Source organism: Lingula anatina, chromosome 8 (assembly GCF_051362555.1).
Source record: "Lingula anatina isolate TDL-2025a chromosome 8, LinAna3.0, whole genome shotgun sequence".
Taxonomy (NCBI): Eukaryota; Metazoa; Brachiopoda; class Lingulata; order Lingulida; family Lingulidae; genus Lingula; species Lingula anatina.
In genome coordinates, this window is record NC_141774.1 from 6,802,148 (window position 1) to 6,817,184 (window position 15,037).

At 39.7% G+C, this 15,037-nt stretch overlaps 1 protein-coding gene across 1 annotated transcript; it reads right to left on the reverse strand.

Annotated features, from left to right (window-relative positions):
• Positions 1 to 526: 526 nt before the first annotated feature.
• Positions 527 to 11,210, reverse strand: LOC147760270 (uncharacterized). The gene is made up of 3 exons (XM_086994139.1): positions 10,867 to 11,210; positions 3,238 to 5,396; positions 527 to 2,296 (listed from the first exon to the last, which is right to left on the reverse strand). Exons 1-3 carry the CDS (start codon positions 11,208 to 11,210, stop codon positions 2,193 to 2,195), a joined length of 2,607 nt encoding a protein of 868 aa, XP_086850265.1. The 3' UTR covers positions 527 to 2,192.
• Between the last annotated feature and the right edge of the window lie 3,827 nt (positions 11,211 to 15,037).

Genomic DNA, 15,037 nt, shown 5'->3' on the forward strand with positions numbered 1-15,037 from the left:
ATACATATTTCCTGAACAACTTTTGAATATTTAATGCTTGCAAAGCCCAACATATTATACGAGACCAAATTATCACCACCAACTATCAAATCGGCTTAAAGACTCAAAGAGAAGTCTTTTTATGAAAAAAAGGGGCAAATTAGTCGAAGCAAAATGATTATAGAAAAGTTGTCAGGTTTTAAGACAAAAAGTTCTACTTTTCATGAAAATGGAAAATGATATTAAAATTAAAATATTGATAAATCGGAACTAGACGACCAATGATATATGAAACGCGTTCATGTGCAGTTTGAAAGAATGAATAAGGGGATAACGTTGCAACATGGAGTAATTTCATTAACTCAAGAAGTCATCGTCGCCTTAATTGTGACAATGGTATACAGCATTAATTCTCCCTATGAGAAATTAGAAAATGGTAAGACTCTTCCGGTCTATTCAAATTGAGCGTTGTTTCTTAGCTGCACACGTATGCTCCAAAAGACTGACAAGAAAATAGTGAGGCTCATACGTAAGCGAGTGATTTACATGGTTTTTGAAATCATTTTATTATCAGAGCTCCTTCCACCTCAGTGGTTACATAGTTTTTCGTTTCAAGCCTTTTTAATCATCTTAGATTATTTTTCACACAAACTGATGACGCACTTCCTGTCCAGTTGTGACGTTTCAATTTGGAATTGTGCTTCTCTCGTCAGGAAGCCGAGACTTTTATTTTTGGCAAATGGCGTTTCAGAATACCTACGCTGTGTGTTACTTTATTTGCACTTAAAGTTTTTACCCCTTTTTTCGGCCTTTTCGTGTCTAATTATCCCATAAAGGAACATCCGAACGAACTATTCAGGGGGCGTTTTCACAAATGGATCCTTAAAAGCTATCCAACTTCTACACTAAAATTTGTTCTCTTCGACTAAAAAATAGCTCATAAATAATAGAAAATAATTTTTTTTTTCGCCGGAGTTTTTTTTTTAACAAGAAAGAGATGACAAATGTTTGAGATCAATGCTCAATTTGTAAAATCGCCCAGGTGCTTGTCGTGAGCGCCGTTCCCATAGTTAGATTGATCTAGCAGGATCGACCCATCTCCGAGGGATTTTTGCTAAATTGCATTCAGTTTAAGTGGCTTTGATGTCTTCCACGCCTACTGAAGCTGCTAAACGATAGTTAATTACCCCCTAACAGCTTCAGAAGGCGTGCCAGACATCAGAGACGCTTAAGGTGAATGCAATTTAGCGAGAAACCCCTCGGAGATGGGTCGATTCTGCTAGATCGATCTAGGTATTGGAATGGTATCGTAGCCGTCGTTTCCTTGAGATACGCCCCTGAACAAGGCACGCAACTTAACGCTAAGGGTGGGCGGTACAATAAAAGATTAGATGGACTCCCCATGGTGAGGCTATCGCAATCCCACACTGGACTGGAAATTCGCTTTCAGTGATCAACACATAAGCTATACAGTTCTAGCTTTAAAAGAGATTACACTTGGCCTGGTAAAACATGCCACAACTTCTTTTTGACAAAACCATAATAATAACATATTTATGAAAATTAACCATCTTCTTAACTTAACAAAATACTCTGATTATTGAGAAGTTTGTTTATATAGTACCCCAAATCACAGCTGCGTTATAGTTTTTGATTACAATTAAGTTTAATGATACACTTGTATTATACGGCGTATATATTGATTGGCTTCATTCCTTATATGTCATAGAATATATGTATATTTTTCAAACTAACTCGGCCTATCATCTTCACCTTGAAACGAAACGCATAATGTTTGCAGCAGAATAAACACGTACGATCTTTTAGCTTGTTCCTTGTTACAGACATAAACGGGGTTTCCACTCTCTTCTTTTCCTCGAGATACAGATTCTGAGCCTAGCACACAAACAGAAATGTTTAAAAGTATTTTACCCACGACAAATGTCAATTCAACTTGGGCTACTGAATCTGTTTCACAAGGAGTTACAATGGCAGATGTTTCGTTTCGGTTCGATAAATGTTGCAATATTTCGATTCATTAGTTAGTATTTATCTTAGGTCAAAATAGCTGTAATTTTGGGTAAAAATACTAGGACCAGTTTTCCACTTAAGTTATTTTTGTGCCCTGCCCCTCTGCTGTCTTAAAGATTCAAACAAGGAGATGTGACGTCATATTAAATCCAGAAACGGTGTCGTTTGCTAATCTAGATCCTTCAGAGCCATCTGTCGATATTCTTCTTGCTACCGCGCATGCGCTGTTGACTCCCTGTCCTGCGCAGTTTAACGCCAATGTCACTGCCCACAGCAGAACAAGAGTCTGAAATGGAGATGAGAAATGAAGTGTTTTCAATCATTTTATATATTTCTTTATTTATCAAAGTCTATATTTTAATATTATTTATTTATTTATATTTATATTTTACATACATGTATTTTATTTAGGAACTATATTCCAAATTCAGTTAATTTGAACATAGAACTGAAAGTTTGGCAATATGTGATGTAATCTTGCAATTTAAACTGAAAAAGTTTTGAAAATCTTGACAATTAAGATCTTTGACATAGGGACGTTTTCAAATAACCAGAATTTCATTGCCGTTACAATTTTATTTTGCCGTATTAGATGTAAGAATCTGTCCTTGATCGAAGATGAATAAAAAATGTAATGTCTGGCACTTAAGTCAATCTGTGCAATGACCTTCAACTTGAACGCCATTCGTTGTACTTAAACAAATCAACAGTTAAAGTTCCACATATTCGATTATACATGTAAGTGACATATTGTCGTGTGTTGTATCTTCAGACTTATTTCAGCTTTGGGCGCATATTTTAAATGTTTACGCGATGTTCAATCCCAGATTATCAATTTCCAGTGAGCACGTGTTCTGCATGATAAATAAGGCATCTGTTTGTTCGTATGTTACTGCTTGTCTGAACGGGATATATGTATAATAATACTACAAATTCAAATCTAGCTATGAAAAAGCACGAAAGAAACGAAAAAGAAAAGAAAGAGAGGAAAACAGAAAGAAAGAAAAAATAAAGTAAGAACTAGATATACAAGAAGGAAGAAAAGGGAAATAAAGACAGGACACCTACAAATTTTACAAAAATCTCAACTTTGAACAGGGGTTTACGCCAAAATTTAATCAGTTTCACATCTCCTGTTGACATTACGTGCTCTTACCTAACAAATCACGCGTCCTTAACTGACAAAAACCGTGTTCCTACCTGACAAATCACATGTTCTTAGCCTACCTGACAAATCCTCCACACATTTTACCAGCAGCCTGTTGGTGCGAGGGGAGTGGGCCAGCGTTCCGTTGTCATGGAAGCTGAGTAACTCGACTTCCTCCTTTCTCCCCAACCTCCTTGGACTTCCATTAGAAATTGCAGCGCGGTGAGATCGTGGACTCATCATCTCGAGACCGGCCTGATACACGTGACGCCAGTCCGTGACGTCACGCCGCTGTTTACGTGAGCTATCTAGCGTATGGCTGCGGACGTCAACACGAAGAGGGGTGAATTCAGAGTCCGAGTGGATTTCCCGTCCTCGAGATGTCTTGCCAGGCAGAGTTGTGATGAGAAAAGGAGGACGAGCGGTCTGGTTTTGCATGTACTTATCGCGTTGAGGGTGTCGGTTCGATGACCCATCGTTAGGTGACGGTGTTCGTATCAGCTGGTTATCAGCTCTTCTTCTTGGCAAGTTCTCCTTTGATGAAGACGTACGGCGGCTGTTGCGGCGCACCCGAGGTAATGGGCTTAGAGAATGGTCCGTATCGTCAGTGGAGAGTGACGTCACACTCGGTGCACGCTGGTACGTGTTACGTTGATCTGATCTTGGGCTGTTGTTATTCTTTATGGCTATAAAACTTCTCCTGAACTGAGACTCTAGCCGACTGTTCGGGGATCGCTGCGGAGAGCGCTGGGGAGAGCGAACCGGGGTCGGTAAGGGCGATGTGTTCGGGGTTCGTAAGGGAGATTTTTGTGGGGTCAGAGCCGGTGATCGGTTTGGTGTCTTCGGTCTCACGTAGCCATTGGAGTCTGTCTGATAGCCTTCGATATCGCATTCGTTGTTCAGGAACGCTGTTTCTGGCTGCCGGGCAAGGAGAGCTTGAGACAGACGCCTCTGCAACTGAGCTTCCAAACGGTTTGGGTTCGGTGATTTTGTCTTAGAGGAGCGCCCTGGGCTAGTGACCATGATCTGAGGGGATCCCATGGACTCAGAATACGCCTCCCTAGTGTTAAGAAGATCATCGGCACTGGTGGAGCGCTGTAGCTGACTTCTGCCACCACCGCTGCTGAGAAAGGCGTTTCTTTGATTCCGGTTTTGTATGAATTCGTTAAAGGTGCTGTACCGTGGGGCACGAATAAAACCGCTGCATTCTGAATCAGTTGTGAAGCCACCGTCGTCCGAACGTCCGCTAGAGTAGCCATGCGAGCTGGCCGCGCAGTATGATTCTCGATCCTGATATTCGGTAAACCTGGTGTTTTTGGCGCGTTTTGGATGCAGCGTTTGCTTTATCAGCATGTTATTATTGAGGTTCATTTTGGATTGGCTTCCGACATTTGCGCATGCGTCTTCTTCGAGTATCTTGGATAGTTCTGAAGCGAGCGTGGACGCAAACTGGTGTCGATTACTCTGCGGACTGTTCCTTGGCGAATTTTCGTTGACGGCATGAGATGAGCGGGTTAATTCTGTTGATCGGTTAACTTCGGGTGTTTTCGTTGGTTGCCACGGAGACCTCGGGTCAGATACAGGCGGTTTCAGAAGAGTAGGAGAGCGTTGTCCTGGATTGGGTGATGTGGTTTCCAAATGGATTTTCCGTTTCTGGATGAAAGCCGCTAATTCGGACTTGTGGACACTGCCATTGCTGGTTCTTTGGGTGTTCGGCGATTGCCGCGGCGACTTCCTGGGAGGACGTGGACTTGTCGGGCATGCGGTCTGTCCCGACCCATGCACGGAACCCGAACGTCCTGGTGAAGGCAAGGACGAATATGACGTCACAGCGTCATTCAAACCATGGCACGAGGAGTACATCGGTGCCGCATTGTGTAGCCGACGCGGTGAGAGATTTACGAGAGACTGGTGCTGCCTGGCGTTACTCGCTGGCATCGACAAATTCAGTGCCCTGACGTCATGGCAACTGTTGTACTTCGCGGAACCCAGACCATTGGATGGCGGTTTGATGTAATCGTCGATAAGCGGGTTTTTGATGTAGGATAAATTTGGGTCGCTGAAGGTCTTGCTCCTGTCGCTCTTCGAGATGCGCCGCAGAAAGGTCACGGTTGGCACTTCCTCTAGATTGAGGTCAAGGTCGAATTGGCTGGCCTTGTTGAGACGAAACTTGTCGCGTAGGTTATCCTCCACGTGGCGTTTAAAGGACGCTCTTTTGATCTCTTTCTGCAAGTTAAATCTGAAACAAAAGAGGCAGGTTTAATTGCGATTAGCTGTCTTAAAAGACCGATTTGATGTAAAAGGCTTGTGATACCAGTTTGTTAAATTTGGATGTTTGCTGCATTGGCGAAAGCATATTGAAGCAATATCGAAAAACAGTCCAAAATATCATGGCCACCGTTTCGGTGTAGCTTAGTTGGCTTTGGTATGCCAACTAGATGAATTCAGCCACCTTAAGTTTTTGAGAATTTTAGTGAAACGGGTGCATGGAGTATTTCATTCCAGTAGCTTGTCTATTACGCTTTTGGTTTTAACAGTGAAAGCAATTGTCGTCCCACGTCCTATATGAGCAATGATCTTGTTAATATTGGGTTGCTTAACATAAATCAAAATATTTTACAGCATGGTATACTGTATGTCTGTTCATCGGTATTATGTTGAATGATAACCGAAGCTTTAATCTTACCTTATAGGTTTATGAAATTTTGAAGTTACCTGAAAGTTTTTGACTTCGTACTTTTACTGTGACCTAGCTAAGTCGCCAATCTACACCTGAGGCAGCGGTCAAGGGCATTTGTTAATTATCATGCAGTCACGCAATGGGTAATTTCATGTCTCAATTACACGAATGACATTTTATGAAAATGTCAGCAGTGAGATCCATAGCGTGATTTGTTAAATCTTTCTAACTCAATTAATACATAATTCATTGACTGTAGTGTGAAAGTGATATTACTTCTAGTTGCTTTCTAACACATCATGTGAAAGTCATACGCCTCGTGACGTATGACTTTCACGGCGCTGCGTGACGTCATACAAGACTAGAACACGTGTGAGAATTCGTATGAGATGGAGTGTAGCTTATGCAATAAGGGTGAAACTCCAACCGCCAGGAATCATAGGAAGACTTTCTCAGAAAGCAATACACAAGGAACACGAAAACGTGCATGGTGATCAATACATAGGCCTACTTGTGAAAAAGAGTTATTCTGTAGACTAAAAACAATATAAATATCCATAAATAAAATCTGAGAGCTTTGTTTCATTGCCGCGAGGCACTAGTGAGTCCATCATTATTTCTGACCCCCACATTGCCTCCAAATTCTGCAAAAATTTGCGTCATTTTACGTTAAATCGACAGACTTTTGACTATCTCGTATGATTCTTATTGACTTAAAAGGTGTGTGTGTGTGTGTGTGTGTGTCTGTGTGTGTGTACGTAAAAGAGAGAGAGAGAGAGAGAGAGAGAGAGAGAGAGAGAGAGAGAGAGCGAGAAGGAGGAGGGAGAGAATATCATTAAATTAATCTTTTAATTTAACAGTATGAACTTTTTATTAAACAAAATAGACATGTATATACATGACTGATACGAAAATTTCCAGGTTGGAAAGACATTGAAAATATCTTCCAAAGCCTAAGAGAAAAAAACGAACAAAGGCCTTCATAATTTGACTTTGATGTTTTGATTGCCTGCCAAAAAAATCGCGAAAGGTGCTACACATAAGACAAAACGGAAATACATAATTTAAGAAATGTCAGTGTTGGTGGAAATTAAGCAAACAGATGCAGAAAAAAGAACAGGTGTGAATATTATTAGTGAGTGCCAAAAAAGGCGCCGAATGAAAACCCAATTTATTTTACTAGCGACAACTGGTCGAACATGTAACAGCGCTTTCTTTAACTGACCTTTCCAGTGCAGAAACCTTGAGTTAGGGTAATTACCCTTGTGGTACGTGTTTAAATACGTTGAAATTTAACTTGCTGGAAGTTATATGATTTTTCATATGACTTATCATTTTTTGAGGCACTCTGGAAATGAGGATGGGCGTATGTGTGTTACAATAAAAACACTTTTGAAATTTAGAAGCAGAAAACAGATTCATGGATACTGACTTTTTGTTCTTTATATCGTGATAATGGTAGGACTTTCATGGACACAGTTTTTAAATTCTATTAATCTGTAGCTATTTTCTAATGTTAGCTTTGTAATGTATGGTCTTATATGCGACCTATGCCTTTAATTATAATTATGCTAGTTTTAGATTTTACTATAGTCTGACATGTATCGATCATACCTCTACGTATTAAAATAATAATCTAGTGTAAGTGCACTAGTCCAAACACATTTCAAATTACGTTCGAAGTCATTAACTCACCCTTTGGCATATATACAAATTATATATGCAAGCACCAACTGTCGACATTAGGCAATTATCACAATTACATTTGAAATTGCTGCAACATGGTCATTAAATCTTGCCAACAGATGATCTCTTTTCACAATTAACGTTTTGGCAGCGAGGGCATACTCATTACGAAGATACGATATATCTTTACAAGTCTTTAAAAGTATTTTGGCACAGATTTACGTTCAGCAGTACTTAAGGCATTTTGAGGTTCAACGCATTAACTTTTTTATGATTTACCCTCATTGTTTATATATTTATTTATTTATTTATTTATTCATTATAATTATTATTATCATTATTATTATTATTATTATTATTATTATTATTATTATTATGCATAACTAATGCCATTTCGCAATTAGTCATACAGTTTCCTGCACCGCACCAGTTAGAGAGACCCCATTTCCAGAGACTACTTTAGATCGACCTAACTCCCTGGGGGTTCACGCTAAATAGCTGTCAGCCGGGCGGACACGAAAGTTAATTACCCCCTTACAGCTTGTAGTAGGCGGGACGGACATTTAAGCCGGATTATCTGACAGTAATCTAGTGAGACTCCCCGCGGGGATAGATCGATCTAAAAGCTCTGGGAATACAGCCAGAGATTGGCAACTTCATGCCCTCTGATATCAGTGCCCCACCTAAAATACAAAACAGAATAACACTTTCAACATCTTTGTAACAGACTACTGGCTCATCCTGTGGCCAGAGATTAGCAACTTAAAATATGACTTTTACAAACGTAAACGTAAATGGGCCTATTACGTAAGATAGTTGCCGCGCTGGACACGCCAGTAAAATTGATTTAGATTGATTTGCACATTAGGGCTTGTGAAAGGGAGTTGAAGCTCGTAGTGGATATGTAATGGCATGTAAGGACCAATCAAACGTGTGCGATACAGCAAAACTACAATAGGCCTTTTGCAGCTAGATGACTGTATATTAACTTGTTATGTGAACTGAAGAGCTTGCCCTCCAGTGGGGAAAAGAATGTTGGAGAGCAAGATCTTCAGTAAACAAAAGAAGTCAACTTCCTTAAGCCGTATTCGCAACAGCGGACTAATACTATTCAGTGTTTATTAGGGGATTATGCGAGAAACTTTTCAGTGGGTCGCCATATTTGCTCCAAGGACTAGTTAGTCCGCTGCAGTGAATGCAGCTTATGTCATCTAGCTGCAAAGACCGATTCGATGTGAAAGTTGGGTCCTTTGTTTATGGCTTCAACATCTGCGTCAACAACCCAAAGACACTGAGCCAATTACCCAATTATAACGTTATGCCCTTTGAAACTGAAGCTCGTAGCATCTGACAGCTATAAATTTTCAGAATTCGTTTAAAGTATCACACACGATGAAGTCCGAATGGGGAAAAATTAGTATCTTTGCGGAATATGTAGAAATAGAACATATGAATTAGGACTTTTCCCAAACTCTGATAGTATACCTTTGATATATTAGTCGTGACCAACCTTGTTGCTCCCTTTCAGGGCATTCAGAACAGCGAAATAACAGATCTTCGGATCAAATATGGCCGAACCACTTGCATGCTTGTTGCGGAATCTAATTACAGGGGCGGATTTAGGCCGTCTTCTGGGTCTTCCAGAAGACGGTCAGATTTTCAAGTTTACATTGACAGGTATCTAATGTTTTCTGTCGGTAGACGGTCAGAAATGTAGGATGGAGCAACAAAGATAATTGGAAGACTGTCAGAAAATATCTCTGGACCCGCCCTAATTAAATTAGTGTCTAATCAAGAATTAAGAGGCAAGCCTTTTAGTGGATAGCCATATTTGATCCGCGGATCTGTTAGTCCGCTGTTCTAAATGCACCTTTTGGTTGTCTCTTTTTTTATATAATAACCATGCTATTTTGTTGTCATACTCAAAAACATGCCAGCACAGCTGTGTCGTTAAGATATAATTATCGGCGTGACGGTGCCTTAACAATTATGCTTCCCTCCGTTTCTCTTCTCAGAAGACATTAAATAAAAGGTAAATAAATAAACGAAAAAGGCCCGATTATGAAAAGGACGTCATTATGCATATGCTGCATGCAACATTTTGATTAAGTTACTTCACATATTGTCTTTAATGTGCAATGCATTGGCCCAATAAATCTGAAGACAGGGGACTTATGTCGCGACATATGTTTTCTCTTTATGTATACGGATTACCTCCCTAGTGTTGGCACCACAGCTGTGATTGATTATAAATTGATGAAGGGGGTACGGAACGTTAGTTTTTTTCTTATCCGTTAAAATCACGCGGAAATAAGCATTGTCATATCTTATTTAGTTTCTGAGTGACGTTGGGAATAGATCACTGCCTAAAACCAATTAACAAAGCAGCAAAATATTCAAGAAATGTTTCTCCACCCTGTGTGCAGAAACGCGTCAGGTGATAAAATAACAGAGAAGTAATTTATATGTTTTAATAGAGGCAGGATGAAATATCATATACACCTATTTTTAATTTGGTGTTAAAATTGATGAGTCTCCTCTAGCAGTGTGGTCAACTAAATTTGGTGTTTAAGCTGATGCTTTAGCTATCTACCTTGTGATGTATAGTGTATTGTCGCTTTTCATTTTACAATTAATACACCAGCTTGTTATTTTCTCATTTCCCTCGTTAAGTTTAACTTAAGAAATCATTCATTTTGCAGAGACTAAAAGGAAATATGGGTATCTATTCTCGTGATCGCGCTTATCTATGGTTGTTTTAACTTTAAAAAAAACCCAAATGACACACACGTAATAAACTACTTCGTATTCATATGACTGTCCCTATAACAAAATACGGAAGAGGTTAGAATAACCCTGCCGGGTTTGGCACTCTTTCCTGGCAAGAGATCAAGACTGCGACATTTGATCTATACAAAGACGAGCCAAAAACATTATGTTACCCAGAATTTCCACCAATAAGGTCAAGCGAGTTGTTACTCTTATAGGACGCCAAAGTCAAACAGATGAAACTGTCAGAAAGAAGGGGTTTTATTCCGTTTCCAGAGTTCTCCGTTCTTTACTTTTTTGGTCATGTCGACTCTCTTAACGTTGTGTATATAGCTATTCACTGTTGTTGTCAATTGAAATGAAACAACCGACAAGCAGGCTAAGGAAAAAAAACAACAAATTTTGCTCTTGGACTTCTGCCCAACCTTGTGCCAGAAATAGAGATGTTTTGCGACATTTACATTGACATACATGAATCAAATTATATCAATCAGGTTTAGATCTCGGTCTAGAGCAAGGCTTGCACTATTAATTTGCCTACTCCCCGCTTTTCAATATAGCTCCCATAACATACCTGCTTTTGCAGAGGCGAGTCGCATTGAGTAATTTCTCCGTCCATTCCGTGATTTCTTTGGGCGACGCCCGCAAAAACACTTTTCGCCCATCCTCCAGGAGTATCAGCAAATGTTTCCCCTTTCCCTTGTGACATATCTGCGTTGTTTCAATCGTCGACAGGGGGATTTCGAATTTCGGCGTCTTGTTTCTTCCGGTGAAATCCTCCTCTGACTGAAAGCACATGAGCGTGTATCGGCTGAGAACGAAATATTTTTCCCGCCATTTTTTGAAAACCCGCTTGGCTGTCTGCTTACATAGGATCCCTTGCTTGATGATCTCAACGTTGTCCCGGCCTATTAGCATTTTGGAAAAGTCTGCTTTCAACGGCAAGGGTCCCACGTCCATTGGCCTTTCGTTGCATTCTAAGTCAATTATTTAAAAGGATAGGGGAGAGATCCGCGTTTTAAGCAGTGCCAATAAGCATGTTCTTTTTTTACCGTTTCTGATGTGTGTGCTTTCTCCGTGTTCAACCCTTATAGCATCTGGCTTGGCTGAATCAAGTTAAGAAGCCGAAGTGAAAGTCCAGTGCAAATCGATTTTCCGCACGTCGCCCTGTCATTGCTATATGTACCGTGTCCTTGCAGCATATGGACGGGTCACCCAAGTCGATTCTGTCTGCCCGCTAATCTCGCGTGAATCACTCAAGCCACAGCGCATCCAGGAAAACAGATGTGACCAGGGCGGCCATTTTGAAATTGGAAATATGCCTCAGAAGTCGATCAACAGATGGGACATGTACGGTGCTCTTTCGCCGTATAATTCGATAAAGGGAAAGTTTTCTGGAGGTATATAAAGAATACTAATGAGAAAAAATGATTGGTAGTGCTAGGATTGCGTTTTTGTTCGTGTAAACATGGCGCGGTTTTGGTGCCACGTGTTTACGTGATATCTAAAAGGGAGACAGTGGGACTTCATTTTAACATGCACTGTATCATGTACGTGACCAACAATTTCAAAAGAGGGTTGTTTTCAAAAGTGAGCCTTTTACCTTCTTGTACCTAAATAAAATTTTACCTAGAGGGGACCTTTTTTCCGGCCGAAAAAGATGGTTATTTCTTCGACCCCCCTCCTCCCTCCCCCCCCCCCCAACCTGTGAAGGTTTAGGCTGAGGCATCGGAGACGGTATGCCCCCTCGCACTCTTTTACATCAGAAGCTATGACAACCGAGACTTAAAAACGTACTTTGGAACTTCTGTGCGACGTCTCTCGATCTGACCCTCCATCTTCACTTTCCCTCTTCCTCTCTCTCTCTCTCTCTCTCTCAGTTCAGGGAATCTAAGCCATATTTGGGCCACTCTGGAATCTAATTGCCACAGTTTTTATTCACCAAAATGACATACTATAACTCCCAAGGAATTCTAACATGGGAAATACGAAAAAAATTCGAGATGGATGCCAATGCCATAAGTATAAATGGGTAGGCCTATCTCTCTCTAGCCCTCGCTAGCCCACACACGCATCTTTTCTTTTATCGATATCTTCTCACACGTCATTGCTGACACGCGTGCCAAGAATCAACACAATTACCGCGTTCATATTTTCATACAGACATATGCTTTTGAACACGGCACACAGATGATAACAGCTGATGCGTCAAACACAAGTTTCCCATAGCGGTATCAAACTTAAAATTTATTAAAAGTATACCATGCTCGCTTGGAAATGTCCCAAATTTATATCTTAAATGTATAAATTCTACAAAGCTACTTATGTTTTTCAATTCAGCTCTTTTAAAATGTTAATGTTTCCCTTTGAAATATAAGGAAAGCTGGCATGAGCCCTAATTTAGTAGAATATTAATTTTAATTTCAATTAGTTATCCGAATCCAAGTATATGGATCGGTCGAACAGCGAGTTGTGAACAGGAGAAAATAACTATCTTTCTCGAGGAAAATTAATTTTGGTGCGAAATCCGTATAGCTTGCTCTCAAGACACCGTTGTATTTAGACACAAAACAAGACCAGAGAACTTCTAGTCACATCTGTTGATCCAATTATGAGGCAAATGTTTTAATTAAAACATGTAATGAACAGAATACCTGATGACATTTATGTCTTTTTTTTTTACGATCGATCGAACTAAAATTGTGTTAAGAACAAAAATGCTATTAAAAGAATAAAATTTTAATGAATTCCTCAAATCCTTCATCGTATATCCACACGAATTCAGGCAACTGAGCAAGTAAAACAGATTGGTGCTAGGAAGAATATCCGTCGTATAATTATGAAATACACACACTGGACAATAGAAGTGTCACCCCTTCTGTACCAATACTTTGGGGGAGATAAATGACTGTGGAGTGATACATTGCTCCTGATATCATTTTTATTACTATCAAATCTCACAAAAAAGACCAACAATGCAATTCCATGTTACAGCGGTTTAATACTCATTAGTCACATTATAAGTAGAAAAGGCATTATAACTACTCAAGATCTACCTACTTTGATTACTCTGAGTCAGGGGCTGACACTTCTATTTTCCATTGTGTGTATATTTGTAGACTAGTGATCAACGAATTTAATGTATTGCAAACAGGTAAAGTATTGATGTGTGATGCTGTATGATTACTTTTCTCAGTTATTTTAATGACAGTTTTACTAATTCTGTGGGGTATGTAATCTGAAACGTGTTACAAATTAAATATGCACCAGCTGAAAAATAACGATCGTTATAATACACTATAAGTGCTCAATTTCATGCTCAAATCTGCAATTAGTATTAGCTCGTCATTATGCACCAGGAATTTTTTTGAATTAATAGTGTCACAGACAATTCTTTTTACCGTCAAATTTTCAGCTCTACTCAAGAGCCTTCCTCAGGACAAACTGGTCATGCGCTGATGATCTTGCGCTGAGAAGTATTCAATGACCAGTTTTCCTATGAATATCCCCTACGCCCCCCCCCCCCCCAGGCCCAAGAGGTCACCATATAGATGTGGGCCAGCTGGTAGCGACCCTCGTCCCTACTGAAGTTCTTTAAAGATCGTATGTGTATGGCCTCCCTGACACCTCTGGCGAAGTCTTCACTTTCTTGAGTAGAGCTGAAAATTTGACGGTAAAAAGCATTGTCTGTGACACTATTAATTCAAAAACATTCATGGATAATTACCAGACTAATGAACTTTTTAAAGAAATTATGCACCAGTCTAGCGATGAACGAAACTAGTTCAAGGTGGTTGTGAAGATGTTTTAAATAGATGTAATTTTTTTACCTAGAAAAAAAAAGCGCTAAGACGAGGCATACGCCTGGTAATACCGCGTTCAAATTACTTTTTGGTCTTCTCTAACACATTCTCTGCCTGAGAGTTACAGTGAAAGTATTGCGTCGGTCAAACTTGCTGCCCATAATTATAAATTCAGTGGCTCATTGACGTACGCGTGTATGCGTGCGTGTGTGTGTGTGTTTGTGAGATCGTGCACGTGCGCGTGTGAACTTTTGATCTACTAGCGTGTTCATTTTTTTAAATAAATTTCCACAAAACGAATTCAATTGATTTTTGATTTGATCTGATTTTCAATTTTCATAATGGCAAAATATTTCTAGACGTGTTCCAAACACTTTAAACACAGCTATTAGCTTTACATTTTGGAAAATGCCCTTAAACTCTAATAAGACTAACTGTTTTGAGCAAAACAAATAGTCGATAATACAGACTTGACATTTAATATGGAATATTTTTTTCGAAAAAATTTTTTATCAGTTTTTTCCTATTTTGCTGACTGATAAATGAAAATAAGGATTAAAATCGTGTTTTAATAAGTTTACATTATCTCTTTGATGTCATTGTGACATCAGTTCATTTATGGTATTCGCCAGAGAAGCAAACAAAAACACATTGCCTATTCTATGTCATTACGACTCCCATTAAAAGAGATATTTTGGATCTCCATATTTTCCAAATTATCGTCTGTAAAAGGGTAATACGCTCCACAAAAGACCCTCATGTCAGTTGCTAGTCACAGTAATGGTCTTTGTTGCCAGCGCTCTCAAGCGGCAAGGCATTTCTTGGGGGTAGGTTTTTAGAGTTCAATCTGGAATAGCATTCCAGGCATCGGTCTAAAATTGTCCAATCTGGTCCAGTTTTGTTGTAGGACATGTAGGCAGTTGAATGGTGAGTAATGGTCTA

Excerpts from the sequence above, each read along its gene's own strand:
- LOC147760270 (XM_086994139.1), bottom strand. The coding sequence starts at position 11,210 with ATGCTAATAGGCCGGGACAACGTTGAGATCATCAAGCAAGGGATCCTA. Across the intron at positions 5,397-10,866 it reads ACTCGCCTCTGCAAAAGCAG|ATTTAACTTGCAGAAAGAGA; the intron begins GTATGTTATGGG and ends CTTTTGTTTCAG. Across the intron at positions 2,297-3,237 it reads ATGTGTGGAGGATTTGTCAG|ACTCTTGTTCTGCTGTGGGC; the intron begins GTAGGCTAAGAA and ends TCTCCATTTCAG.